Source organism: Cibotium barometz, chromosome 32 (genome assembly GCF_041138505.1).
Source record: "Cibotium barometz isolate CiBa-2024 chromosome 32, ASM4113850v1, whole genome shotgun sequence".
Lineage (NCBI taxonomy): Eukaryota > Viridiplantae > Streptophyta > Polypodiopsida > Cyatheales > Cibotiaceae > Cibotium > Cibotium barometz.
The window spans coordinates 16,665,404-16,692,309 of NC_141077.1; the positions used below are offsets into that span (position 1 = coordinate 16,665,404).

Sequence of the window (26,906 nt, forward strand, 5' to 3'; positions counted from 1 at the left end):
AACACCATTCACTAAAGATCGCCCACCCATCCCTCACAGGTGGCCAAGATGGAGCCAGGATGGAGCAATTCTGCAACCAGCCTAACCCGGTATAATCTGGTTACGCATTGCCCCTTCATCCCTCACAGGCAGCCAAGATAGGCCTATGGTGACAAGTGGAGCAGTTCTGTACCTAGCATGACTTGCAAACTCTGTTACACATTTAACACACACACAGAATCACAGATTCCTTGAAAATTTGAAGGTATTGGATTTGTAACTAAAATGATGCATGGTTATGTTTGAGCCGCCCCCAAAAACACCAGTAGAAAAAACCAGAGTGTGAAGACTAACTGTGGGATTTTCATCATCTTCTTGCAGAGATTGCATCAACGCCCTCTTGAAAGTTTCAAGCTGCATAGCACCAACATTAGTTTAACATGAAGAGCTGTACATAATGTAGTTAAAAAGTTGACAAAGACAATCTTCGCATTGATTATTCCTTTCCAGGAAAATCCTGCAACTTATTGTGATAGAGTAGGTGTGGGGGCTTGAGCTCACAACCTCTTGAGTAGAATGAACGGTGGGAATTTAACTAACAACTCGGACAATAGCCCGCTGCCGTACATGTAAGAAAACTGAGTAGAAAATGTACCGTAGCCACATCACGAGTAAGCTTCCTGACTGAAGCTGCAAGGGTATTCTTCTCAGCTGTCAACTTTGCCTGCAGCATATACATACATGATTCTCAAAAAAGTAGAATGAAAGTAGAAGTATGTCTCTGACCATGAAGAGCAAAGAGAAAAAAGTGAAGTAACCACAATGAGCTTTTAGTTTTTTGCCTTGAACTTATTTTTGTATTTAATTTTTCCAGGATAGAGGTATTTCATTTCTCTTGTAGGGTTGGCTCGCAATAAAAGCAAGGTGTGGCTTTTGAAAATGGAATAGTCTCATGCCCAAGGTTAATGGGTTCAAACCCTCCTGAAAATGGAATAGTGATATGCCTGAGGTTATGGGTTCAAACCCTCCTGGCTACCCCGAATGATGCTACCTTGTAATGTTGCCCGCAAGTGTGTAGGGGGTGTAAAAGGGCATGCGGGGCCCTGAGATGCGTACTCTCATCAACTAGGAATTAGTTGCGCAAATTTATTTATTTTTTAAGAAAATGAAATAGTGATATGGAGCATAGGAGCCCAAGGATTACAATTTACATGGTAAGTTGTCAGATGCATTGAAAGCAAAAGTTGTTAAAGAGGTTATTTATGGCCATGGTCATCTCCCGGTTGTGAGCCCTTTACGGGACATTTTTGGGGAAGAACCATTTGCATGGGAAAGGGGACCAGGAGATAGGGCTTTGCATTAGCATTCATACATATATAGCATGTTAGGTGTGTGAAAGGGCCAGAATTAGGGGCTTTTGTGTTGGGCATGGGAACCACCCCTTACACGTGGCATAAATAGCTTATATCCTTAGTATTAAGGTTATAAGGTGTAAAAGCCTTCTTGAAAATGACGAATTAAAGCTTTCGATGAAGAACCTGCCACTGTCATCAGCTTTGAAGAAGTAAATTGCCACCTGTATGCACACGAACTGCAGCCTGACATCCTTGCAAAGACAGAAATGGAGTCGCCTGGTGCAGTCATGTGCCCTTATGCCTATGTAACCTCTATAGGTGCCCCTCACTTGCCTCCTACAAAGCTTACTCCATCGCCTATATAAAAAGAGACTTCTTCATCGTTTTGCTCATCTCCTCCTCCCCTTTGTTGAATACCCTAATATCCAGCCCTTGTAAAAGACTCTTACTGCTGTTTTTTTTTTAAGACTTCCATAGAAGCACACTCAAGGAGAACGACAATTCCACTTATGCTTAAACAGAGAAGACATAGGCTGAAAATCTGCAGTAAAGTGATCTTGCTTAAATGCTATCATTACGCTTGTTTTTGGGCACATTACATAGTATTTAGTACTTGATGTACTTTCTGTCCATTAATCAGATACTTTCTAGCAGCATGTTCTTCTATTAAGCGTTCAATCTTTTCCATATTTGTTATCAGATTAGCAAGCCTAGTCCAACAGGGTTGGGAAGGAGATAGCAAGCAGATACAATGGGCTAAGGTTCAGAATTAATAAACTAGGCTACTAGTTATCTATAGCGGGTTAGCTATTTATAGCGGCAGTTATCACTGTAAGTGATGCCATTTGGGTGGTGGTAGAGAGATTGACAAAGATAGCAAAATTTTACCCACAAGGAAAGCAGTAACAACTCCTAAATTGGCACAGCAGTTTGTTGAGCAACTTTTCAGGTTATAGTGTTTACTCGACACTTCTTGCAACTAGTCTTCCAAAAATTGAAGACCAAGCTGAGTTTGAGTTCCTCTGATCATCCTCAATCCGATAGGCAAACGAAGAGAGTGAATCAAGTTTTGGAGGATATGCTTCGTGCATACGTCTCAAAGAGACCATCACACTAGGAGAGGTAAATCCCAATGGTTGAGTTTTCCCATAAGAGTGCTAAGCATGCGGCCACTGGGTACAATCCGTTTATGCTGATGTACAAATACCAACCTAGATCTCCAGTAGCTATGGGACTTGGCAGATATGCAAGAGATGTTAGTCAAATTAGAGATTCTGTCCAGAGTGCTCAAGATAGAGCATGATTTTATGCTAATAGACAGTGTTCGCCAAGGAGAGTTATCTGAGGGAATGCTGGTGTATTTGCGAATACCAAGAGTTCAAAGATGTTACGGACAAGGAAGGTTGGGAAGTTATCCCCTAGGTACTATGGACCTTTTCATATCCTTAAAAAGATCGAAGAGGTAGCCTATAGACTAGAACTGCCTCAGGATGTGAAAGTTCATCCAGTCTTTCATGTGAACAGACTGAAAGAGATGTTGGGATCTATGGATAGCATTGTAACTCCTCAGGAACTTGTTGAGGTTGAGGACTTGTCCTATGTTCCACATGAACTAGAAGCTGTGATTGATTTCAAGGAAAGGCAACTTAGGAAGAAGTTGATCCCCGAGTATAAAATTAAGTGGAAAGATAGGGAAGAGGAGGACTCAACTTGGAGACAGTTACTAGTATAGTGCATAGATTCCCCACGTTTCTTTCTTAGACAGATTTTGTTCCAAGAGTGGAAATGTCTGAAGAGGGGAAGTATGTTATGTTATGAATGTCTAGTTCACGGGTAGGTGTCCAAGGAGGGGAAGTATGTTATGTTATGAATGTCTAGTTCACAAGCTTGGGACGCCTACCCGTGAATCGTGCGATTGCCCTGTATTCTGACATGTATTGTGGCCTATGGGCATGTGGTAAGTGCACTCAAAAACTCTTGTATTAGTTATTAAAATGCTTTGTAATGTTTATAACCTTTGCATGTTCACATTTATTTAAAATGGGCGGACATTTTTATAAAGTGCGAAGGGCCCAACTTAGTGGGGCACCCAGTTTGGACACTCGACTGACCAGTGTGTGTGGGGTGGGCACCCCATAAGTGAGGGGTGACCACCCAAGTGGCCATTAGTTGATGTGGGCAACTAAAATCTCATGCATGACTCATTTTCACCACCCTACAAGCAATTGTCACTTTCCTGCACGTCTAGCTCTCCATCGTTTATGCTCTTTGCGGATGCTACACTCATCCATTTGCAAATCCGAGCACATATCTATGATCAACATCATAAAAACGTCTTGCTACATCCCTCCGCGTCAGCTTTCATCACGCTAGCTTCTGTGGGCACCACATCATCATCAGACGGCTGGTTTTGCTATTGTTTGACCTCCGTGTGCTGCCTCGATCTGCCCATGCTGCTGGACATTCTGTCTTGAGCTGGTTAAGCCATTCCAAGGGCTGGTTGAGCTGATTTGGGGCTGTTCCTGGCATCCATAGTGCCTATTTGTGCTTGAGGGCGGCACCCATGACCAATCCTTTGAAGTTTACACGATAGAAATTCATCAACAACCTCACTGCTGCTTGAAATCGTGCCTGGGAGTGTCCACTAGCGCCAGTTCTCCATTTTCAGCATTCCCGCATTGTGAGAGGACAAGTCAAGCGCTAGTGCGAGCACACCAGTGTTGTGTGTGGACCCGAAACACCAGGGACGCGTTTGTCACATGCGGAAGGTCTCGGAGTCTTCTTTCAGCCCTAAACACCATCTTGGAACAACCTGATGCAAAATGCAAGCAAGAGAGATGGAGAGAAGAGAGAGAGAGAGAGAGAGAGAGAGAGAGCTGAGTTTCAGTATATTCATTTAGTACAAAAAGGTGTACATCTTGGCAAGCCTTTGGCTGCCCCTCAAAAGGTTGTCTTGACTCATAAGAGTCCTACATCTATTGATCCTACTCCCTACAAGAGCGAATACCTACAATGAGCTCAGCCCTTGCTATTTATAGGCCTTGGAGAACACTAGTGGGCTGGCCGACCTGCTTTCGGCCAGGTCCCCTCGACAAATCCCCATTTGCTGCAGCCGACACAGATAGCCCTCCATGAATGCTGGACGACAGCCTCCTAGGCTCTACCAATGTCTTCCCTGCCCGTACTAGCTACATAAGCTCTTGAATCGGGTTCTAAAACTGGTTCTTTATCTATTGCGCATGGAAATGACATCCTTGAGTCCTGGGAATGAGCATGCACATGACATCCCCCTCTGCTAAGCTTGATGACGGGATTCCAACTTCTGTTCTTGGATGACTTTCATCCCTTTGTCTCTTCATGGATTCCCAAACCTGTCATCCTTCCCTTCCTGGCAACCTTTTGATTGAAAACCCTGCCGGTCTCCAAATTCACTCCAAATATGATGAAGATCTATACATCTGTTCCATAGATTGTCCCCAAGCCCTTCATGCCCTGTCCCTTAACACTTTCTTTGGTCTTCTTTTCCTAATTATTGAGTCTGTCACTCTCACTCCACCCCTTGGAGGATCATCCTCCCTTTGTTGGTATGCCCCAAGTGGCATCCGACTCACAGGACTGCCATTCCCCTTGGGTCTTGTGGAACACCACCAATCAACCTCCTAGGAACTTCTTTCGTGTCTTGTGTTACTCTCCTTAGACTGTGCACCTTCATCTGGGACTAAATCAGTGTTTAGCCTTGTAGAGCCTAATGCTCTCATACCAATGTCACATGCAAAAGCTCTAGGAGTCTTCTTTCAACCCTGAACACCATAAAAGATGTACCTACCAACCTGTCTCTTAAAACACAATGCCACCTTGAACAGCAAAGAAATCTCTTGGCTCTTAGCTCTGATACCAATGTAATGCTCCTCGCATTATAAGCTTGAGGACTTGTAAGACGAGAACTTACCATGTCCCAAATGGACCCTAAACACATGATTATATAGGCCTAAGTGATGCATGACCTTCCAACTTCATCCCCTTGACCTTTCATTGGCTAGGTGTGACCTTTTCACTCTCCAATGGCTCCTCAACTACCCCTAGAAGGGGGCGCCTACTTCTATGGCCTTTGGGCTTCCCTTGTGCACCATCTACATCCCTTTACTTTAACCTTAATGCCTATTAACCATTGCTTTAGGTATGGAACAACCTGATGCAAAACGCAAGTAAGAGAGATGGAGAAAGAAAGAAAGAAAGATATATTAACGTCTCCTAAACGACGAAATGGCCCATGAGACCAAAACAAGGTACAACTGATGATGATGATGTCTCATCATGAAAATAGTAACATCCTAAGAGAGCTAAGAACTGAAAGCTGAACCGCTGAATCGTCGCGTTAAACTCCTCCGGTGGCGGGCAATGATGGCTCGAATTTGCCGATGGTGAGGGAGTCGTGGACGCGATCCTCGTGGGCGTGGGCGTCTCGCTCTACAGATGGCAATGACTCTGTCCATGGTGACCCCTCTGGAGGGTGGTCTGCCAGGTAGGCCTATAGATAGGGGAGTAGAGGCTAGTGGAGTTACACTGCTAGCTCTGAAAAAATCTGTGAGGACTCTCTGTCTAGGCGGCTTTGGTCCCACTGCCCTCCTGTCCCTCAATAGGCTCTCTCTGTGGCGTCTAAGCTCAAGTATGAAGAGCCCTAAGCACCTTTGGTCCTCGAAGTCCATGATCCGACGCAAAGGTCCAAAGCCTTCACGGAACACGCAGTGGTACCTCCCTCGGATCTCATAGTAGACAGTACAACGACATATATAGTGTTCCTTCGACTCCACCTCCTGATGGCACAAAGCTGGCATATGCGGTCCTCTAGTGATATATCCTCATATCGACCTGTCTCTATCCTCAGCCGGTGTGAAGAGGTGCGAATCTGTCCAATAGCACTCCGAATACCATGTGAGAGGTGTCCATGTAAGCATGGCGTATAATAAACCCGTCCGAAGACAGGTGTAGAAAATAAGTATGGTAGTGTGCCATTTTCGTGCCCAACGGCTGCGGGGGCCTGACCCATGTCCTCTCTGTATCTAGTCTCACAATGTCCATCCTGATCACCCGATTCAGCTCTGAATGGCTGATATCTTGAACGGGCAATCTAGGCTGTAAGCAAAAGGCGGGAGAGAAGAGAGAGAGAGAGAGCTGAGTTTCAATCTATTCATAAGGTGTACGTCTTGGCAAGCCTTTGGCTGCCCCTCAAAAGATTGTCTTGACTCATAGAGTCCTACATCTATTGATCCTACTCCCTACAGGAGTGAATACCTACAATCAGCTCAGCCCTTGCTATTTATAGGCCTTGGAGAACATTAGTGGACTGGCCGACCTGGTCCCCCTGGACAAATCCCCCATTTGCTCCAGCCTACACAGATAGCCCTCCATGAAAGCTGGTTGACAACCTCCTAGGCTCTATCAGTGTCTTCCCCCATACTAGCTGCACAAGCTCCTAAATCTAGTTCTAGAACTGGTTCTTTATCCATTGAATTCCTCCCCGACAAACATAGTTTAGTATTTGTATCCATTTCTTTGTTTACGGCAAATCTGGCTATCATAGCTTGTGGAACATTGCCCAAAAGGGCTATTTTGACATTTTATTTTAGCTTTATCTGCTGGCCGACGGCCATATCTTACCGACCAGCACCCACTCAGCCTATATATATGAAGCGCATCATTATTCAGCCTCAACACAATCACAAGAACATCTTCTGCTGGCCGCCTATATCAGGACTACCATCAGCGTTTACATCTTTCGCTGACCGCCTACATTAGGGCTAGCATCAGCGTTTACATCTTCCGCTGGCCGCCTACATCAGGGCTACCATCAGCATTTACATGTTCTGCTGGCCGCCTACAACAGGGCTGTCTTAAGCGTTTTACATCAGCAGACATCTGCGTTCTTCATCAGCAGACATCAGTGTTTTTCATCAGCACTTGATCTGTGTTTTACATCTGCAGACATCAGCGCTTACAAAACTTCCTCTGCATTATCACAGGATAGCAGCCCTCTCTGCTTCTTTGGAGTCTCACACTGAGCTCCTGTACTAGACTTTATCATATATATATATACTCACAGCATGTTGTGTGATTTGCTCTGATCTCTCATATATTTGGTCCTTTGGTTTCTTTTGCCCTCACATGGTATCAGAGCTATCGTGAGCAAAAGGATTGAAGACCTTGAGAGCACACAGCATGGATTGTCTACCCACGATTCCAGAGGACCAGCCTTCTTTTCCAAACATTGATTCTCCTTATTCTATATAGATCACACTGAGGATGGAACTCCTTATTCACTGGAGAGCCCCGTTCAAGGTCTTTCATTAGGAGACGACCAGCCCATTTTTACCTACTCACCCTGTACACCCTTGGCATCTCGTCTTTCTTCTCCGAGCTCATCAAGCGTCACTTCCAAAGGAGGACACATGCCTACAGCCAGTGTGCCAGTATTGGACCCAGGTATTCAGCCTCATCTTTGGAGCCCTGCCACTCATTCTAGCCGACAACCTAGACTTCGGTATGGGATCTTTTCTCACGAAGGACAGGTACCTCCTCGGTTGTTCAAAGATCCATCATCATCAACCCTGCCGGTGACCGCGTGCGTCAGGTTCGTATGTGCCTTTTAGTACTTATGTTCCTAACTCTACCTGGGTATCTCCTTCTGTAGCACAAGTTCAACATATGGTACCATCAACTGCCCTCGATCCTTGGCATTATGTGAACCCAAATAGAGGAGGGTCTACGAGTACAATTCACTCTCAGACTTCTGGTGTTCAAGGAGGTAACACTGTTTTCTCTTCTAGTTCACCTTCTATTCCTGCTCCACCAAAGCCTGAGATACTTTCATACAAACCAAGCTTTCTGAAAAGCATATGAGGATGGCAAACTCCCTCTCTATGTTTCATTTTCAGATTGTACACGCTCCAAGAAACAAGAATGTGGTGGCGGATGCATTGTCCAAGAGACCATATGTGGCCATAGTTTCTGTTGCCTCACATGGAGACCTCTCTACCATGCGAGATTTGTGTCATTCCGATGAAGATTTTGCAAGTTTATGGACTGATTTGATGGCTGGTCATGCACATGCTTCATATGTGATCAAAGATGGCTATCTCATGAAGGATAACTGCCTATGTGTGGTGTCTAACATGAGGCAAAAGGTTATGGAAGAGTGCCATGCTCCTCCCTATGCTAGTCATAGAGGTATATTGCCTACTACATGCATAGGTCAACCACGTGCTGAGCGTCAAAGGCAAGCTTCAAAGTGCTGTTTTCAGTAGTTTCGCAAGGTGAAGGGCTGTTCTTCAGTCCTGGACAGCGCTGAAGGTGTTTTGTTTGCATGTTGAGGTGCCCGACAAGTGGCTCTTTCAGGTCCTCTTCCTCCCCGGCTTCCCCTCCCTCCGGTTGGGTATTTCCGTGTGATTTAGTGGACTGTTTTGCTGCTGTTCAGCCTCTTTCTCTCTCAGATTTGAGAGGGGGCTGATTGGTCCTGGTGCCTCGCTTCGTTGGAGAGTGCTCAAGAGGAGTCTTGGAGTGCTGAGATTTGTGTACTTTGTTGCTGTGGATATGGCTCCCCCTATTACGAACAAGGATGACAAGTTGGACGGAACTAACTATGCCCATTGGAAGCTAAATATGCGGATTTGGTTCATCCACAAGGGTTTGTGGGAGATTGTTCAGGATACTAAGAAGAAGCCTGAGCGTCCTCAAAACTGGAGAAGGTGGACCCAAGAATCCAAAATCAAGAGGACAAATTCCTTGCGGAAATAAAAGACTCGAAGAATTGTGATTCGAAGGCGCATTCAGTGCTTGTACGGACCATCACAAAGGAGGTCTCACCGGCTGTGCAAACTCTTACCAGTGCTCACCAAGTATGGTCCAAATTGGAGGATCTCTTTGCTCGAGATTTGTCGATGAGGGCAATTACTTTGCAAGGGCAACTCTACGGTTTGTTATTTCCTACTCTGGCAGTTCTATGCACTGCTTTCTCATGAAGGCCAAAGTTATCCATGACCAGTTACTAGCGATGGGTGTTGCTTTATCCTCTGCTTAGCTAGCTACACTTATCCTCACCAAGCTTTCCCCGAAGTATGATGTGGTTTCTCGAGCTTTGCGGTGCCAGGTCACAACCACTTAGTTGGATCTTGATAACCTTAGCTCCCTTCTCTTGTTGGAAGAAGAGTCTGTCCTCATTTCCAAGGTAAGATGAAGGTGTCTCTTAACAGTTCAGATCAAGCACTTACTTAAATACAAAAGAAAGGTCGAAGTCGTTGCCTCTCATGTGGAAAGAGAGGACATCTGTCCAAGGATTGTTTGTCCAAGAAGAAGAACAAGACCGAGGGCAAGTCTTAATCTCAGAAGAAGGGAAATTTACCAAAAATTCCTCTTTTTTCCATTTAATTACTTGATTCTCAAATATCATGGGAATTCCTCTTTTTGCATGAAGACACGACACACAACAGTGATACAGATACTTCGAGTAACAGAGCTAGGGCTCCCAGGGCGCTTCCGGATCAAGAGGACCAAGATAGCGTACTTCTCTAGTATATATGTAGTTTCGCCCATGTGCTTCTAGCCAGAGGAGACTTGTGGGCGGGAGAGAGGACTGGTAGCAGCTCCATTATCTCGTGCATGGGAACCGTGAGTTGGAGTTCCAAGCATTAAAAATCTGGCAGAACATGGTCATCTTTGGTGTAGCAAAGATTATGGACAGGATATGTTCTGAGTTCATTGTTTCGAGGCTTTTTGGACGTGATGTGTTCACATTCCACTGTTGGGGATTATGAGCATGGTGTGTCCAGCAGCTCATCATCTTATTCCTGGAGTTCACTGCACACTTGTGTGGAAATTCGGAGCCAAGCAAAGCGCCTTGCTATTCGTGGTGGCATTTTGTTTCGAGAAAACAGGTTGGCGGGTGCTCTCTCCGAGGTGATTCCGGTATCTACAATACTGGAGGGTCCATGGTTGCATCTTCATCAACTTATCTTCCTCACACTCTTGCACACTATGAGCTTCAAAGGGGGTGTTAGAATTGTGCATCTCAGTGTATATATAGGGTTTGCCTATTTTATGGGCTTCTATCATTTTCTCCTATTTTTAGTAAGTCATGGGCAGTCGGCCTGTTTCTAGAGGCAGTTGGCCGGTTCACATATGCACTACAAAGAGGTCTTCTCATATTCACTTGATGTAGTTCATTCCAAGCACAATTCAACACTACTTGTTGGCTATTGTCATTGTAAAGCTTCAAGCTATTATAAAAGGTGATCTTGTCCACAAGCTCTCTCTCCTTTGCTCCCTCTTCTCTCTCGTCTTGTCTACGCTTCGCATGTGCATACTCCACAACCTATTTTGGGGGGCTCTCTTTGATAATATGGGCACAAAATTGGATTTTTCATGCCTTCTCATTCACAAATAAATGGCCAAAGTGAAGCTGCAAATGCAACTGTGTTGGAGCTTTAAAGTGCTATGTTGCAAACCAAAAGACTACGTTGGAGAAGTATCTACCGCTTGTAGGGTTTACCTACAACAACACGGTACATGTATCCACGGGAAAGGCCCCGTTTGAGATTGTCTATGGAGAAGTAATTTTGACACCCATCCTTCACACTAAGGATGAGATCTTTGCTGCCGAGATGACTATGTGCGAGATCTTGATGTTACCTTTGCATAGGTGTGGACAGCCATTGCTAGGTCTCAGGATAAGCATAAAAAGGCTGCCAACAAGCATAGAAGACAGATGGACATCAAAGAAGGTGATTTGGTATTGCTGAAATTTGAGAAAGCAAGACTTCGCAAGAGGCCACGCACAGAGGGAGCGTGTCCTAAGCTCTCTACAAGGTATTATGGGCCCTTCAAGGTGATCAAGCAAATCAATGAAGTTGCTTTTAGGTTACCTGATCATTGGAAGATTCATAATGCCGTCTATGTGAGTTTGTTGTGGAAGTATATGGAGCCAAATCCACAGGAGCCTGTCGCACAGAAGAACCACCTGATGTTGATGAGCTTGAAGAGATACTTCAGCCAGAGCAGATAGTTTTCCACAAGGAAAGAAAGCGAGCTAGAGGCAAGCTTTAGAGGCGATACCTTGTGAAATTTAGAAACTATCTTCCTACTGATGCAAAGTGGGCTGATGAGGAATACTTCTTCAACTATCCACAGCTTCTTCAAGCGTATCTCAACGATTTCCACATGAGGACAACTGTCTAGAAGCCGGGGGGGATGTGACCATTTGGCCACCCAAATGGTTCTCTCCACTTTCTTGTGCCCATGTGTGGCTAGTTTGTGGATTCGAGTGCTCGAAAACCCAGTTTCTCGTGCCTGTTAATGGCTAGTTTGTGGATTCGAGTGCACAAAATCCTAGTTTCTCACACCTACTTATGGCCAGTGTGTGGATCCGAGTGCCTGAATCCTAGTTCCTCACACCTATTTATGGCCAGTGTGTGGATCCGAGTGCCTGAATCCTAGTTCCGGCCTTTCCGATGTGCCACATTTGTGCCCAAATGTTCCGTACTCGAGAGATTTGCTCTTAACAAAGTGCACATGCACACATGTTTGCATGCTTGAAACTGTTTTCGAGTGAATTGCTTTTGTGTGTTTGACTGCTATGAATGTCTAGAGCACGGGCCTGGGACGCCTTCCTGTGAACCGTGTGATTGCCCTACATTCTAATGTGTTTTGTGGCCTATGTGAACACGTGGTAAGTGCAATCAAAAACTCTTGTATTAGTTATTAAAATGCTTTGTAATGTTTATAACCTTTGGAGGTTCACATTCATTTAAAATGGGTGGACATTTTTATAAAGCCCATGGGGCCCAACTTGGTGGGCACTCGGTTTGGGCACCCTAGTGACCACACTGTGTGGGGTGGTGAGGGGTGACCACCCAAGTGGCCATTAGTTGGTGTGGGCAACTAAAATCTCATGCACGACTCATTTTCACCACTCTGCAAGCAAATCGTCACTTTCCTGCACATCTAGCTCTCCATCGTTTATGCTCTTTGGGGGTGCTACACTCAAATCCGAGCACATTTCTATGATCAGAATCATAAAAACGTCCTGCTACATTCCTCCGTGTGGCTTTCCAGCTACTTCATCAGGCCAGCTTCTGTGGGCACCACGTCATCATCAGGCAGCTGGTTTTTTTGTTGTTCGGCCTCCTTGTGCTGCCCCGATCTGCCCATGCTGCTGGACAGCCTGTTTTGAGCTGGTCAAGCCATTTCGGGGGCTGGTTGTGTTGATTTGGGGCTGTTCCAGGGATCCATAGTGCCTATTTGTGCCTATGGGCAACGCCCATCCATGACCAATCCTCTCTGAAGTTTACGTGACACAAATTCATCAACAACATCACCGCTGCTTGAAATCGTGCCCAAGAGTATCCACCGGTGCCTATTCTCCATTTTCAACATTCCCGCATTGTGAGAGGGCAAGCCAAGCACTAGTATAGGCACAACAATGTCGTGTGTGGACCCAAAACGCTAGGGACGCGTTTGCTTCTCTCCAATGAGTGACACGGATTTGTTGAAAGTATTCCCCGATGGATTTCTTCCCCGACAACGTTTGATATCTGTATTCGTTTCTTTGTTTATGGCAAATCTGGCTATCATAGCCCGTGTAACAGTGTACAAATAAAATACTCCAATAATATACTTGGTATTGAGGGGGGGGTCGGCCCAGCTTACGGCCCCAAAGTGGTGTGCATGTGCAATTTTCAGTTTTCAGCTTTGTTAAGTTTTGTGATGTGTCCAATTCATTTAGTGTTTCAGTGATTGTTATTTACGAGACGGTGCCCAATACGTGTTCACACCCAGTGGGGTGAATTACAATAGGAGGCCTATACAAGTATAAAGCCATGTGTTGTTGCTTATTTCAGACTCTTTGGATGTGATACTTTTGTGCATGTGCCAAAAAAGAAGCGGACCAACCTAGAACCCAAGTCAAAGAAGTATATCTTCATTGGGTATAGCATGAAGACAAAGGGCTTGTAACACACCTACGAGTATGCAAGGCAGAGCCAAACATCAAATTGCAGCTGGTGGGAAGGGCGGACAACACAGGTGCCACGTGGCAATGATGAGGTGGCATTGATAACGTGCCAGTCGGGTACAACCGGCTGACAACATTACTACTGGCCAACTAGGAGCATTGATGCATATATACAAGTGGGTAGCCAAATTGTCATATTCATCTACTTGTTGAAATATGCAGGTGAATGGGTATGTGCAGAAACAAGCCCTTAGCAAGAGACTGTAAAAGGGAGTCTGTAATTAAGTGGGTAGCAATGAAAAGGTGAGAGGAATCTACTGATGAGAATCAAGGGTAGCATGAGTGAATATAGGGGTGTGGAAAGATTCTAGGAAAAGGTGTCCCCAGCAGATGTAGGGGAGGTGGCACAAATCAAGGAGAAATCAATGGGATTAGATGCTTGGCATCTTGTGGATGTAAAACCTATAAATTGAGGCATTGACCTAATGAGAAATTGCTGGTTTTTGAGTATCCATGCCTACATTAAGCTATTAGATTAATTGCTCACTAATCTCGTCTTAATCATCATCTAATCACTTGCTAATTATGTTGATTCTTGCATTTGATCCACCATAGCTCATCACATTGCTGCAGATTTAACATGGTATCAGAGCCAAGCTTAGGATTCATCTGATTTTTGAGCCTAATTACCCTGTTAATTACTTTACTAATTATGATTAGGATTTAAACCTATTTTTACTCTCTTTTCAACCATTCTCTCCACCCCCAGCTGGTGGAGTGCTCTCATATTTTTCTCATTTGTGTAAATCTGAAATTTGCTAATTTAAATTCAGAGAATGCTTTAAGTTGTGTAGTGCAGGAGCATGGCATGTATATGCTGACCATGTTTAGGAAATTCTTCCTGGTATGGCTAGTATATTTCCTTCTGTGGTGTTGTTAACCGCGCTCTCAGAGCTTCTGAGAGCCGGTGAATTTGACTCACCAGGGAATTTGGGAGCAAAGCATCATTGGGGAGAAGCAGGCCACGTTCCCTCCGCGGTGTACTCCTTGGCCTGCATTAGTACGGGTGTGCCTATTGGTGCACGCTCCCGGAAGACCAATGAAAGGCACGTGTACACCCAGTGAAGGTGGGAATGAGCCTATGATTTGGGGCTACTCCGACCAACACCTCTTCATCGACTTGAACCAGTTTTATTTGGTTGTTTTCACTTCCTTGTGGAGAAATCTGGCCTATCAAGCCCGTGACACTTGTACAAATATAAATACTCCACGAAATACAAAAAGTATTGAGGGGGGGGCGGCCCTTTCCGGCCCGAGTGCTGGTGTCATTTGTATTTTCAGTATTTCCAGTATTTGTGTTGCTGATGTTGTTTCCATTATTTAATAATGGTTAAATTAAGTGTTCTAAATATGTGTATATTGTCTTCCGATCTGTAGGCCTCCTGTGTAGGGAGCGGCCACATTGGTATCAAAGCCCAGTCGTCTCTCTTTCTCAAGAGGAGACACGGAGTTTTGAGATCGGAAGCAAGCACGCACACTTAATTCAATGGACAGCCATGGCAACCCATTGGAAGTGCTTCACGGGATTCCGATGCATTGCATGGAAGGCATAAGCCTCTTGAGAGAGTCTATGACAGTGCATACATGGGACAGCCATCACGTGGTAAAGAACCCATGCACGAGGAAGAGCCCAACACATTGAGGGCTGAGTTGGAGCACATGAAGAGGCTCTTGCAGGCAAAAGAGCAAGAGCTGAAATTCTTGCATGAAGATCCTCATGTACAAAGTGTCATAGAAGCCAAGAAAGCTGATGCTATGGTGGACATGACTTTTGAGTCTATGGCTCGAGAAGTGGGTAAGCAGCCAAGGGAGCTGGCACTCTCTTATCTTATCTGCAAGGGTGACCTTAAAGAGGGAGAGGATGGACAGCTTATGTTCAAGAATCCACCCCGTTTGCAGCATGGAGACCCGCCTCTCAAAGGTTGAGATCATACTTGCATAAAGAAGAAGTTTCGATCACCTCTTGCCATGCATCCACTCCTCAGGGTACAGGAGGAAACAGATTTATGCATGCTCAAGGCCATTTGGATTCTAAGAATGTACATCATAGGGACAATGGTCGGCATGCAAGCCAAAAGACTTTGCCCATTGAGTTGTCTCATGGTGAGACATTGCATCATTTGGGGAGGTCACATGCATCGGGGCCATAGATTCATAATGCACATGCCACCGTGCCTTTTGAAACATCTTTGGTTGCCCATGAAGCCCATGTAGAGAAAGCTGCCCCGTTGGATAAGGAGAAGAGAAAAAGAGAAGAACATGTACCACATCCCAAGAAGCTCAAGGCAAGGGACAAGTCCGTGAAATTTGATGCCTTTCATGGAGAGTATGATGCCTCTAAGGTGCTAGCTTTTGTGGCCCAGTTTGATATTGCTTTTAGTGATGAAGACTTCACTGAGAAGTCCAAAATTCGTCATGCAAGCATGTTCTCGAAGGGGGCATCTGCCCATTGGTGGATCACTGAAAAGACCGCCAAAGATCCCATTTGCACTTGGAAAGAGTTTAAGGACAGATTTTATGCCCAATGCTTGCCTCCTAATGCGGAGCAAACTCTCACCCAAAAGTGGGATAGACTTGAGCAAAAAGATAATGAAAGTGTGCAGCAATATGTCAATAAGTTTTGGAAAGTGTTACTTGAGGTAACTCCCTTTATGCAACCGAGGATGAAAGAAAGAGGAAGTTTCGCTCCGGATTGCAACCAGCTTATCGTTCGGGCATTGAATTGCACCCGAAACACACTCTGCAACAACTTATAGCCTCTGCTCTTGCTACGGAGCAATTGGTGCTCAAAATTAAGCAAGATCAAGGGGGTTCCAAGGGCAAAGAGAAGGCTGTCCCAAACCTGCAAAAAGGTGGACAGCCACCTAAAAAGAGCTTCCGGGATGTCCAGAAGGGAGGTAAAGCTGAAAATACCTCATCCAAGGATCATGGGCCAAAGAAGAACAAATTTGGCTTGACCCCCGAGCAAAGGGAGCAATATGCAAAGGAGGGGAAATGCTTTTCTTAGAGAGGATGGTATGCAAAGCATGGGGTCAAATCAAGGATCAGCCCTCTCTATTTATGTTTGATGATTATGCAACAAATAACTTCATCTCTATTCAGATGGCAGCCGCCTTGGGTATTGAGGTTGAGGACATGGGGCCTCAAATTGAAGAAGAAGCTACCTTTGTTGGTAAAGAGGTGCAGGTTACCCCACTTATTGGGAAGTTGCGCATACATATTCAGGGTTATCTTGATCATGAGCATTTCTTGTTTGCCCCACTTAATGGATGCGATGTATTGCTTGGCAAGCCATGGCATCATAGGCTTGAGCCCTGCAAAGAGTACAAGACAAACAGGATTTCCTTTATGCATAGAGACCGCATGCATGTTATTGATGCTAGCAAGGAAGGGGATTCTATCCGAATTGTATCTCACATCCAGATTAATAAAGCAATGAAAAAGAGTCTTTCTGCGTACTTGGTTTTTGTTCGTGATAGCATTGAACCAAGTCATGAAAATGTGGATGTTTTGACTCAGGATAGGCTGAATTTTCTTCATGCATACAAAGATCGTTTTGCTGATGCATTGCCTGGTGAACTACCTCCTCAAAGGCCCGAGGATCATCGCATAGATCTTGTGCCAGGTAGTTCTCCACCTAACAAACCTGCATATCGTGTGAGTGCCGCACAACAAGAAGAGATCATGAAGCAGGTTAATGAGCTTTTGGAGAAAGGTTTGGTTCAGCCAAGTTCCTCACCTTATTGCTCTTCCGTGCTTCTTGTTCAAAAGAAAGATGGATCATTCCGCATGTGTGTGGATTATAGAGCTCTAAATAAGCTCACCATCAAGAATAGATTTCCAATCCCACATATTGATGACATTCTGGATAAGCTTGATGGCTCGGCTTATTTCACCCGTATTGATTTGAAGAGTGGTTATCACCAAATACGAGTGGTGCCACAGGATGTCCACAAAACTGCATTCAGGACAGCTTTTGGATTGTATGAATTTTTGGTGATGCCTTTTGATCTCACCAATGCCCCAGCCACATTCAATCGTATGATGGATAGGATATTCCGACCCCATCGAAAATTCACAGGTGTATTCTTTGATGACATCTTGGTTTTCTCCAAGAATGAGCAGGAGCATAGAACTCATTTGGCCACAGTGTTTGAAGAGTTGCGGAAGCATAAACTCTTCATTAATGCCAAGAAAAGTGAGTTCTTTCTTTCAGAGATACACTATTTGGGTCACATTGTATCCAAGGATGGTGTAAGAATGGATCCTGCCAAGATTGAAACCATTCGGAATTGGCCAGAGTTGCAAATGTACATCGAGTACGTAGTTTTCTGGGTTTATGTTCATATTATAGGCGCTTCATAAGGCATTTCGCCATGATTGCCACGCCTCTACATGATCTCACGAAGACGAAAGCCACTTTTAAATGGACCCCAAAGGAGCAGGATGCCTTCTTGCAACTCAAGAATGCTATCATATGTGGACCCGTATTGATTGTTCCCGACTTGCAAAGGTCATTCATAGTGGAATGTGATGCTTGTGGCGATTGTATAGGGGCTGTCCTAAATCAAGAAGGTCATGCAGTTGCATATGAGAGCCATCGATTGCATGATGCCGAGCTTCATATGGATATCTATGAGAAAGAGCTCTTGGCTGTAATTCATGCCTTAGAGATATGGAAACATTATCTTCTTGGGGCTGAATTTGTAGTCAAAACAGATCATCAAAGCTTGAGATACTTTCTATCTCAAACAAAGCTTTCGAAGAAGCAGATGAGAATGGCAAACTTTCTTTCCATGTTTCATTTTCAGATTGTACATACTCCAGGAAATAAAAATGTGGTGGCAGATGCATTATCCAGGAGGCCTTATGTGGCTGCAGTTTCAGTGGCCTCTCATGGAGACTTATCTGCCATGCGAGATTTGTATCATTTGGATGTTGATTTTTGCCATATATGGATTGATTTGATGGGCTGGTCACTCACATGCCTCTTATGTGATCAAAGAGGGTTATCTTATGAAGGATAACTGCTTATGTGTGATAAAGGATATACGTCCAAAGGTTATGGAGGAATGTCACGCTCCACCTTATGCTGGTCATCGAGGTATCATGCCTACTACACGCATGATTGAGTGATATTTCTTTTGGCCAAGCATGTGTAAAGACATTGAGGCATATGTACGTGCATGTCTTACTTGCCAAAAGGTGAAATTTGACAGGAAAAAGCCTCCAGGTTTGCTTCAGCCATTGCCTATTCCCTCACAGCCATGGGAAAGTATTACTATGGACTTTATTATGGACTTGCCTAGATCCTAGCATGGGAATGATGCTACTTGGACCATTGTGGACAGGTTTAGCAAGCAAGCTCACTTCTTGCCCGTCAAGAAAACCATTAAAGGCCTAATGAGAAATTGCTGGTTTTTAAGTATCCATGCCTAAATTAAGCTATTAGATTAATTGCTCACTAATCTCGTCTTAATCATCATCTAATCACTTGCTAATTATGTTGATTCTTGCATTTGATCCACCATAGCTCATCACATTGCTGCAAATTTAACACTACTTTCCTCAGTGTTGGACTTCACAAAGCATTTCTTTGTGGGCGAAGTGCTAGCCAGGAGTATATAGTAGGTCATAAGGCTCGGATTTGACGTCTTCATTCTCAAACACATCTTGTATTTGAATTTTGATTGTATTAAATATTTCTTGTACATAATACAAAGCAGTAGTTTAGGACTCATGTGTGATTCTATCGCACACTTCTTTCTATGTCTGTAGCACATAGGCGCAAGTGTTCTACAGTTGGCATCAGAGCCTATAGAACCTGCAAATTTCTATTCTTTTCTCACACCCATGCGCGTTGACTACTCTTGGATAGGGTAGAGCACCTCGATTCCAAGAGTGCACAAGTTCCAGTTTGGAGAAAGTGAATATTTGGGTTCTCTTCCTAGCTGGGCTAATTGGGTTATATTGTGCCTAAGATGTTGCAAATTTCTTTTCTTTTCTGGCTCACGTGTGCATTGACAGCTTGGATAGGATATAGCACCTAGATTCCAAGAGTGCACAAGTTCAGTTTAGGGGAAAGTGAATATTTGGGTTGTCTTCGTTGCACCTAGGCTAATTGGGGTATATTGTGCCTAGGGAACCTGCAAAATTTTTTTCTCTTCTGGCAGCTGTGCGTTGATTGCTTGGAAAGGGTAGACCACATAGATTCCAAGAGTGCACAAGTTCGGGTTTAGGAAAAGTGAATATTTGGGTTCTCTTCATTGAACCTAGGCTAATTGGGGTATTTGTGCTAGAGAACTTGCAAATTTCTTTTTTTTTCTAGTGCACCTAAGCTAATTGGGGTATATTGTGCTTCCTTGCCCCACATGACCCTTTGGGTTCTCTTCATTGCACTTGGGCTAATTAGGGTATTACAATGTATCCCTATTAGCCTAGGTGCAATGAAGAGAACCCAAAGGGTTTGGCGGGGCATGGAAGCACTATATACCCCAATAGCTCAGGTGCAATGAAGAGGACCCAAATATTCACTTTTGCCAAACCCGAACTTGTGCACTCTTGGAATCTAGGTGCTCCACCCTATCCAAGCAGTCAACAAGAATGGGTGCGAGAAGAAAAGAAATTTGCAGGTTCTCTAGGCACAATATACCCCAATTAGCCCGAAGAGAATCCAAATATTCACTTCTTCCAAACCCGAACTTGTGCACTCTTGGAATCTAGGTACTCTACCCTATCCAAGCAATCAATGCACACGGGTGTCAAAAAAGAAAAGAAATTTGTAGGCTCCCTAGGCACAATGTACCCCAATTAGCCCAGTTGCAACAATGAAGAGAACCCAAAGGGTCTGGTGGGGCAAGGAAGCACCTTCCCCACCCCACTACACCCTTTGGGTTCTCTTCATTGCACCTGGGCTAATTGGGGTATATTGTGCTTCCCTGTCCCACCAGACCCTTTGGGTTCTTTTCATTGCACCTAGGCTAATTGGGGTATATTGTGTTTCCCTGCCCCACCAAACCCTTTGGGTTCTCTTCATTGCACTTGGGCTAATTGGGGCATATTGTACGTTCCTTCCCCACTAGACCATTTGGATTCTCTTCATTGCAACTGGGTATCTTGTGCTTCCCTGCTCCACCAGACCCTTTGGGTTCTCTTCATTGCACCTAGGCTAATTTGGGTATATTGTGTTTCCCTCCACCACCAGACCCTTTGGGTTTTCTTCATTGCACCTAGGCCAATTGGGGTATATTCTACTTCCCTGCCCCACTAGACCCTTTGGTTTCTCTTCATTACACCTGGGCTGATTTTAGGTATATCGTGCTTCCTTGCCCCACCAAATTCTTTGGGTTCTCTTCATTGCACCTGGGCTACTTGGCATATATTGTGCTTCCCTACCTGACCAGACCCTTTGGGTTCTCTTCATTCCACCTAAGCTAATTCGAGTATATTGTGCTTCCCTATCCCATCACACCCTTTGGGTTCTCTTCATTGCACTTGGGCTAATTGGGGCATATTGTACGTTCCTTCCCCACTAGACCATTTGGATTCTCTTCATTGCAACTAGGTATCTTGTGCTTCCCTGCTCCACCAGACCCTTTGGGTTCTCTTCATTGCACCTAGGCTAATTTGGGTATATTGTGTTTCCCTCCACCACCAGAACCTTTGGGTTTTCTTCATTGCACCTAGGCCAATTGGGGTATATTCTACTCCCCTGCCCCACTAGACCCTTTGGGTTCTCTTCATTACACCTAGGCTGATTTGAGGTATATCGTGCTTCCTTGCCCCACCAGATTCTTTGGGTTCTCTTCATTGCACCTAGGCTACTTGGCATATATTGTGCTTCCCTACCCGACCAGACCCTTTGGGTTCTCTTCATTCCACCTAAGCTAATTCGAGTATATTGTGCTTCCCTATCCCCTCACACCCTTTGGGTTCTCTTCATTGCACCTGGGCTAATCGGGGTATATTGTGCTTCCTTGCCCCACCAGACCCTTAACTCATCGGCGCAGGGTTGAAATTCTTCACCCGATCCTTGATCACTTCATATTTGTGATGGATACCGAACTTACTAATTTGCTTCTCGGAATGAAGGCATTCATGGACATGCAGACAACTAAAATGTGTTAAAATATTGCATCTTCCTTTTATGCTGTCGTGGAGCTGTCGACCTGTTTTCCTACAGCCGACTGCTTCATGCACAAGTTTATAAGAGATGTTCCTTTATTCATTCCATTATATCATTCATTGCCCTATTTGCTGGCTCTTGTACTCTGTAACCTCAAGCTAATAAAGCTCAGTTCTTGCTTGCAATCTTTCTCTCTCATGTTCATTGCTTCCGCTTGTGCACATTCTTTCATGGTATCATTCGCCTAGGCTCTGGCTGCTGCACTATCTGTTTCTCTCAGTTTTCTGCTTCCCTAGATTCTCTAGGCTGTAGATCCTTTCAAATAATGGCTGCGTTTCTCCTTTCTTAGCTGCGTTTTCTGCTCTACAACCTCTCCAACTGCTGTCGGCCAGCCCCCTAGGCTGCGTTTTCTTCTACAGAGGCAAGTGGAGGAGGTCTAGCTGCAGATTCAGTGAGTGCATCAGACAAGTGGCACATCAGCTCTTCTCCCACCAAGATCCCCTCCCTCTTTTGGTAGGAGGTTCCCGGTGGTGTGTTTTTTGGGTTTCTTTTGCTGCTGTCCAGCCTGCATCTTCAGAGGGGGCTATTAGTCCCTAGTTGGATCTTGTGGAAAGGTGCTTGAGAGAGCACGTGGATTGCTTAGCTACAGAGGTTGTTTGAGACATAGCTTCTCTAAGGCAGACATGGGTCCCCCCTGCACGAACAAGGAGGACAAGCTCAGTGGTACAAACTATGATCACTGGAAGCTACAGATGAAGCTCTGGTTCACACACAAGGGTCTCTGGAAGGCCACGAACAAAAGCCCGAACGCTACCAGCTCTAGGAAGTGGACTCAGGACCAGGAGGATGCCTCTCTCACTGAACTTTCAGCTTGGGAGAATCAAGACTCAAAAGCTCACTCTGCACTTGTACAAGCCATCTCACCAGAGGTCTCCCCTGCCGTGCAAACATTGGATTGTGCTGCTTCTGTTTGGAGAAAGCTGACATACCTATATGCACGGGACTCTACAATGCGGTCTGTCAACCTATTGGGTTAGCTCTTTTCTCTGGAGTTTACAGCAGGGACTTCCATGCAGTCATTTGTGATGAAGGTTAAGCTAATTCATGACCAATTAGTGGCAATGGGTACTGCCCTGACCTCTTCTCAGTTAGCTGCTCTCCTCCTCATCAGGCTTCCTGCAGATTATGACATGGTTTTCCGAGCTTTGCGGGTTCAGATCACAACACATTCCCTCGAGTTTGATGATCTGTGTACTCTCCTCTTGGAAGAGGAATCCATCCTAGTTTCTCAAGGAAAATTGAAAGTTTCATCGTCTATTGGACCTGATCAAGCACTCTCGACAGTGCAGAAGAAAGTTCAGAGTCGGTGTTACAAGTGTGGGAAGAAAGGCCACCTGTCAAAGGATTGTCAGTCCTCAAAGGACAAAGGCAAAGCCAAGGACAAGGCAAGTCTTCAAACAAGGGCAAAGACAAGTCACATGACACTAACACAGACTCGTCTAGTGACAACCCCAGCTCTCCCAAGGCCTTACAGTCTGAAGAGAACATGACTGGTGTCCTCCTCTGATCCTAAGGGCATCCCCCGCGTGCTGTCTTCCAAAAACAGCTTGTGGGCGGGTGAGGGAGCTTTCAAAAGCTCTCTTATATTAAATCTGGAGCATGGGACTCGTGTGTCGGAGTTCCAAGTATAAAGACAGGCAAGTTCACTTGATGGTCCGGATGAGTTCCAGGATCAACCAAGTTTCCTTCATGGTTCGGATGAGTTCCAGAACTATTGGTTAGCAGAGACTATGGACAGGATGTGTTCCATGTTCATTTGTTCGAGGTTATTGGATGTGATGTGTTCACAGTTTTACTTTGAGTTTGGAGCCAAGCAGATTTTCTTTTGCTCTCTATAGTGGCATTATGTTCTCTGAAGACAACAAGCTAACATGTGCATTTTCTGAGGTGTACTCAGTACTGGCCATGCTGAGGTGTCCATGGTCGCACCTTCGTCATCAGTTTTCTTCTGACTTTTTTTTGCACACTTCAAGATGCAGAGGGGGTGTTAAAATATTGCATCTTCCTTTTATGCTGTCGTGGAGCTGTCGGCCTGTTTTCCTACAGCCGACTGCTTCATGCACAAGTATATAAGAGGTGTTCCTTTATTCATTCCATTATATCATTCATTGCCGTATTTGCTGGCTCTTGTACTCTGTAACCTCAAGCTAATAAAGTTCAGTTCGTGCTTGCAATCTTTCTCTCTCATGTTCATTGCTTCCGCTTGTGCACATTCTTTCAAAATGGAGGCTATATCTGCCCGTCTCGACACAATGGAGTCAGCACCTTGAGCACCTAGTATTCTGAATCTAGAATCTACAAAGGCCCGTGCTTCGCAGCAAATGTTGGACGATTCCAAGGACGAAGTGGCAAAATATCTTGGAGGAGGATTTTTTACTCCTTTGGCTGGGCAAGGATGTACTGAATGAGCTTTGCTCCCAATCCTGTAGCCATCATTCTACAGCTGCGCATAGTCGACAGGAGAGACGTCGTTCACATCACCGACGATCTCTTTGGCAAAGTCTCTCTCCGGGGGGGCTACAGGTTAGCCGAGTTCTTCCTCCATGGCTCGTGAGGATTCTTCTCCTTCCTCCCTTCTTCCACTTCCTCCCCTTCTTTTCTTAGTCTTCTCTTCCTCCTCTTCTTCTTTTCTTTTCACCTCTTCTTCTCCCGTCTCTTTTTCTTCCTAATCCCAATTCCAATCTTCTTCGTCTCCCTAATCCCATAATTACAATCCCACGTTCTACAACGCCTAGCCGCAACAAAAACAACAATACCTAGAATGTGTGGGATGACACCATATTCTAGTGGTTTCTGAAAGATACATACATGTATGTATGTATATACATAAGTATATAACTTTTTGAAACCCATGGTTTTTTTAGCAACAAACGAAACCTCAAAAAAAAACCTTCAAAATCTCAAAACATTTCTTGTGACTATGCAAAAAAGTATGCAAAAATCCAATCTTTTATGTGAGTAGACTTAAGGAGAAACTGGGTGGCGAGGATAACCTTGTGTCACCTGAAGAACTTAATGAGATTAAGGACTTGTCCTTTGTTTCACATGAACCAAAGTTCATAGTAGATTTAGGGCGAAGAAGCTTAGAAATAAGTTGATTCTTGAATATAAATTAAATGGAAAGATATAACAGAGGAGATCTCAACTTGGGAAACAATGGTTAGTTTGAAGCATAGATTCCCTAATCGAAGGCTTGTCCTTTGTTTCACAAGAACCAAAATTCATAGTAGATTTCAGGGAAATGGAAAGCTATAACAAAGGAGAACTCAACTTGGGAAACAATGGCTAGTTTGAATCATAGATTCCCTAATCGAGGGCTTGTCCTTTGTTTCACATGAACCAAAGTTCATAGTAGATTTCAGGGAGAAGAAGCTTAGAAATAAGTTGATTCCTAGATATAAATTAAATAGAAAGATATAACAGAGAAGAACTCAACTTGGGAAACAGTGGTGGCTAGTTTGAAGCATAGATTCCCCAATCGAGGACATAAATCTCTAGGGAGGGAGAGTATGTTATGTATCTAATGCTAACCGTAGGGTTAGTTGACCTAATCTAGGGATTAGGGAACCGAAGGATAAGGAAAAGCAAGCTAATTATAAGAATCAAGGCTCATATGTGATAATCCTATAAGTATAGCTTTTATTGGCAAGCTATATAAGAAAATTTCTGTGATGAATGGGTTATCGTATTGTACTATCATGATGATCAATACCAAGGCTATTAGTGGGGATGATCCGATGTACAGGATCTACGGTTGGGTGGTGAGCTCCAGCCTGTGAAACCTAATTTGGATTAACCACGCTTAAGTCTTGTGTGTAGAGGATCTTGGAGACGCAACAAACCCCTGACAAGGTTATTTAAATAGGCTGGTCAGCCGATCGCCTAACCGACCTGCTGCTCTGCCGATTGCCTTGCCCGACTGGTGCAGCTTCTGGGCTGCCCTGAACACCCATGGGGCTGCGCAGCTAATCAATTCGGTCACAACCATCATCAACAGCAAAATCATCACTCCCCTGAAAAATGCCAAATTTTCTTTAAAACAAAGGGGTATAACCTGCTCGTCAAGGGCCTGAGAGAGACGAAAGGAGGTCTCCTGAAGGGCCTGTTCAAGCTCACGAACACGCTCCTGAAAGCCATAGATGATTTGCTCCTTTTCTGTCAATTTTTGCCGCAGCTCTCCTGATTCTGTCTCCAGCTTGGACAATCGGGAGGAGAAGGCCATGGCAGTGATCTTCCTGGCCACATCCAACTGCTCATATGGATCCGAGGACAGCACAGCAAGCACCTCCTGTGGCAAATCTGGACTCCTTCCGTTCGCCATTTCTAGGTAGGTTATCATCTGAATGCAGAAAACACAGTTACACAGGCGTAGACATCACCGCAGAGAAACACGTGCAAATTTGATGGAAACCTGTACACTCTAACAGAGCACATACTTGCACAGAAGCATCCAATCAACCATGGAAACGTTCCCAATGCTGAAAGAAAGAGAATTAAAAGGCGGGAAAAAAAGTGGTGCAGGTTCACATGTATACGACGCCCAACTCTTCCCCAAACATCCTCACGTGACGCTACCAACCCCAAACTTCCTCACGTGACGCTACCATCTACACTATTATTTGGTCCCATTGGTTAATTGCCCTTACATTTTTTTTGATCCTCCCTGATGAGGAGGATCTATATGTTCAAGGCAGAACTTTTTCAGTCAAATTTACCTACGTTAAGGGTGGCAAGCATCAAATGGTTGAGGATATTTGCTTGAAAAGCTTTTCTCTTTTTATTTGAGCGGCTATGATTCATTGCACTATCCATATTTAATTAATTATGGTGTGTGTGTGTGTGTGTGTGTGTGTGTGACCCTATCATCTAGGAGGATTCTAAATTTTTTATCCTTGATATTTCCATGCACTCAAACCAAATCATGCGGTCCAAATGATGGTTCCCACATAGATTTTGCCACCATACAACAATGCTTTTCATTAAAATGACAAACCTTGACCGATTTATATGTAGGATAATCCTTAAGTGTCAACAGTTGAATCGTGTGCACTGTTCTTTCTTTAGGTTTATCATTTCCATTCCCAGTAAGTTCATATCTCGGGACTTATGACAATTCTTTTTATCATGTCCCGCTCAAGACAAGAGAAACAAAGTTTTTCTTTGATCGCTCTCTCAAAATCTTGCTTTTTTTAGAAACTTATTAAGATTGGATTTTTGCTTTTTTGAAGGTTCTTTCTTTGTAAAGAAAAAACCCTTTCTTTTTTAAGAGCCAAAATTTTCTCCATGATGTTTATATGAAGAAATTTTATCTTTTTCTTTACGATTA

At 44.4% G+C, this 26,906-nt stretch overlaps 1 protein-coding gene across 2 annotated transcripts in view; it reads right to left on the reverse strand.

Moving 5' to 3' along the window:
- The window catches only part of LOC147619873 (uncharacterized protein At4g15545-like), a 29,407-nt gene extending 3,277 nt beyond the window's left edge, over positions 1-26,130 (reverse strand). The window contains exons 1-4 of one of the 2 annotated variants that reach the window (XM_086825722.1): positions 26,017-26,130; positions 25,635-25,919; positions 635-703; positions 334-393 (exon numbers count right to left, since the gene is read on the reverse strand). In XM_086825722.1, the coding sequence (XP_086681848.1) occupies positions 334-393; positions 635-703; positions 25,635-25,919 (414 nt within the window). In that variant the 5' untranslated portion in view covers positions 26,017-26,130. Of the gene's footprint in view, positions 1-333; positions 394-634; positions 704-25,634 lie in introns of both variants that reach the window. The other variant, XM_086825723.1, reaches the window with a different exon arrangement.
- Positions 26,131-26,906: the final 776 nt, after the last annotated feature.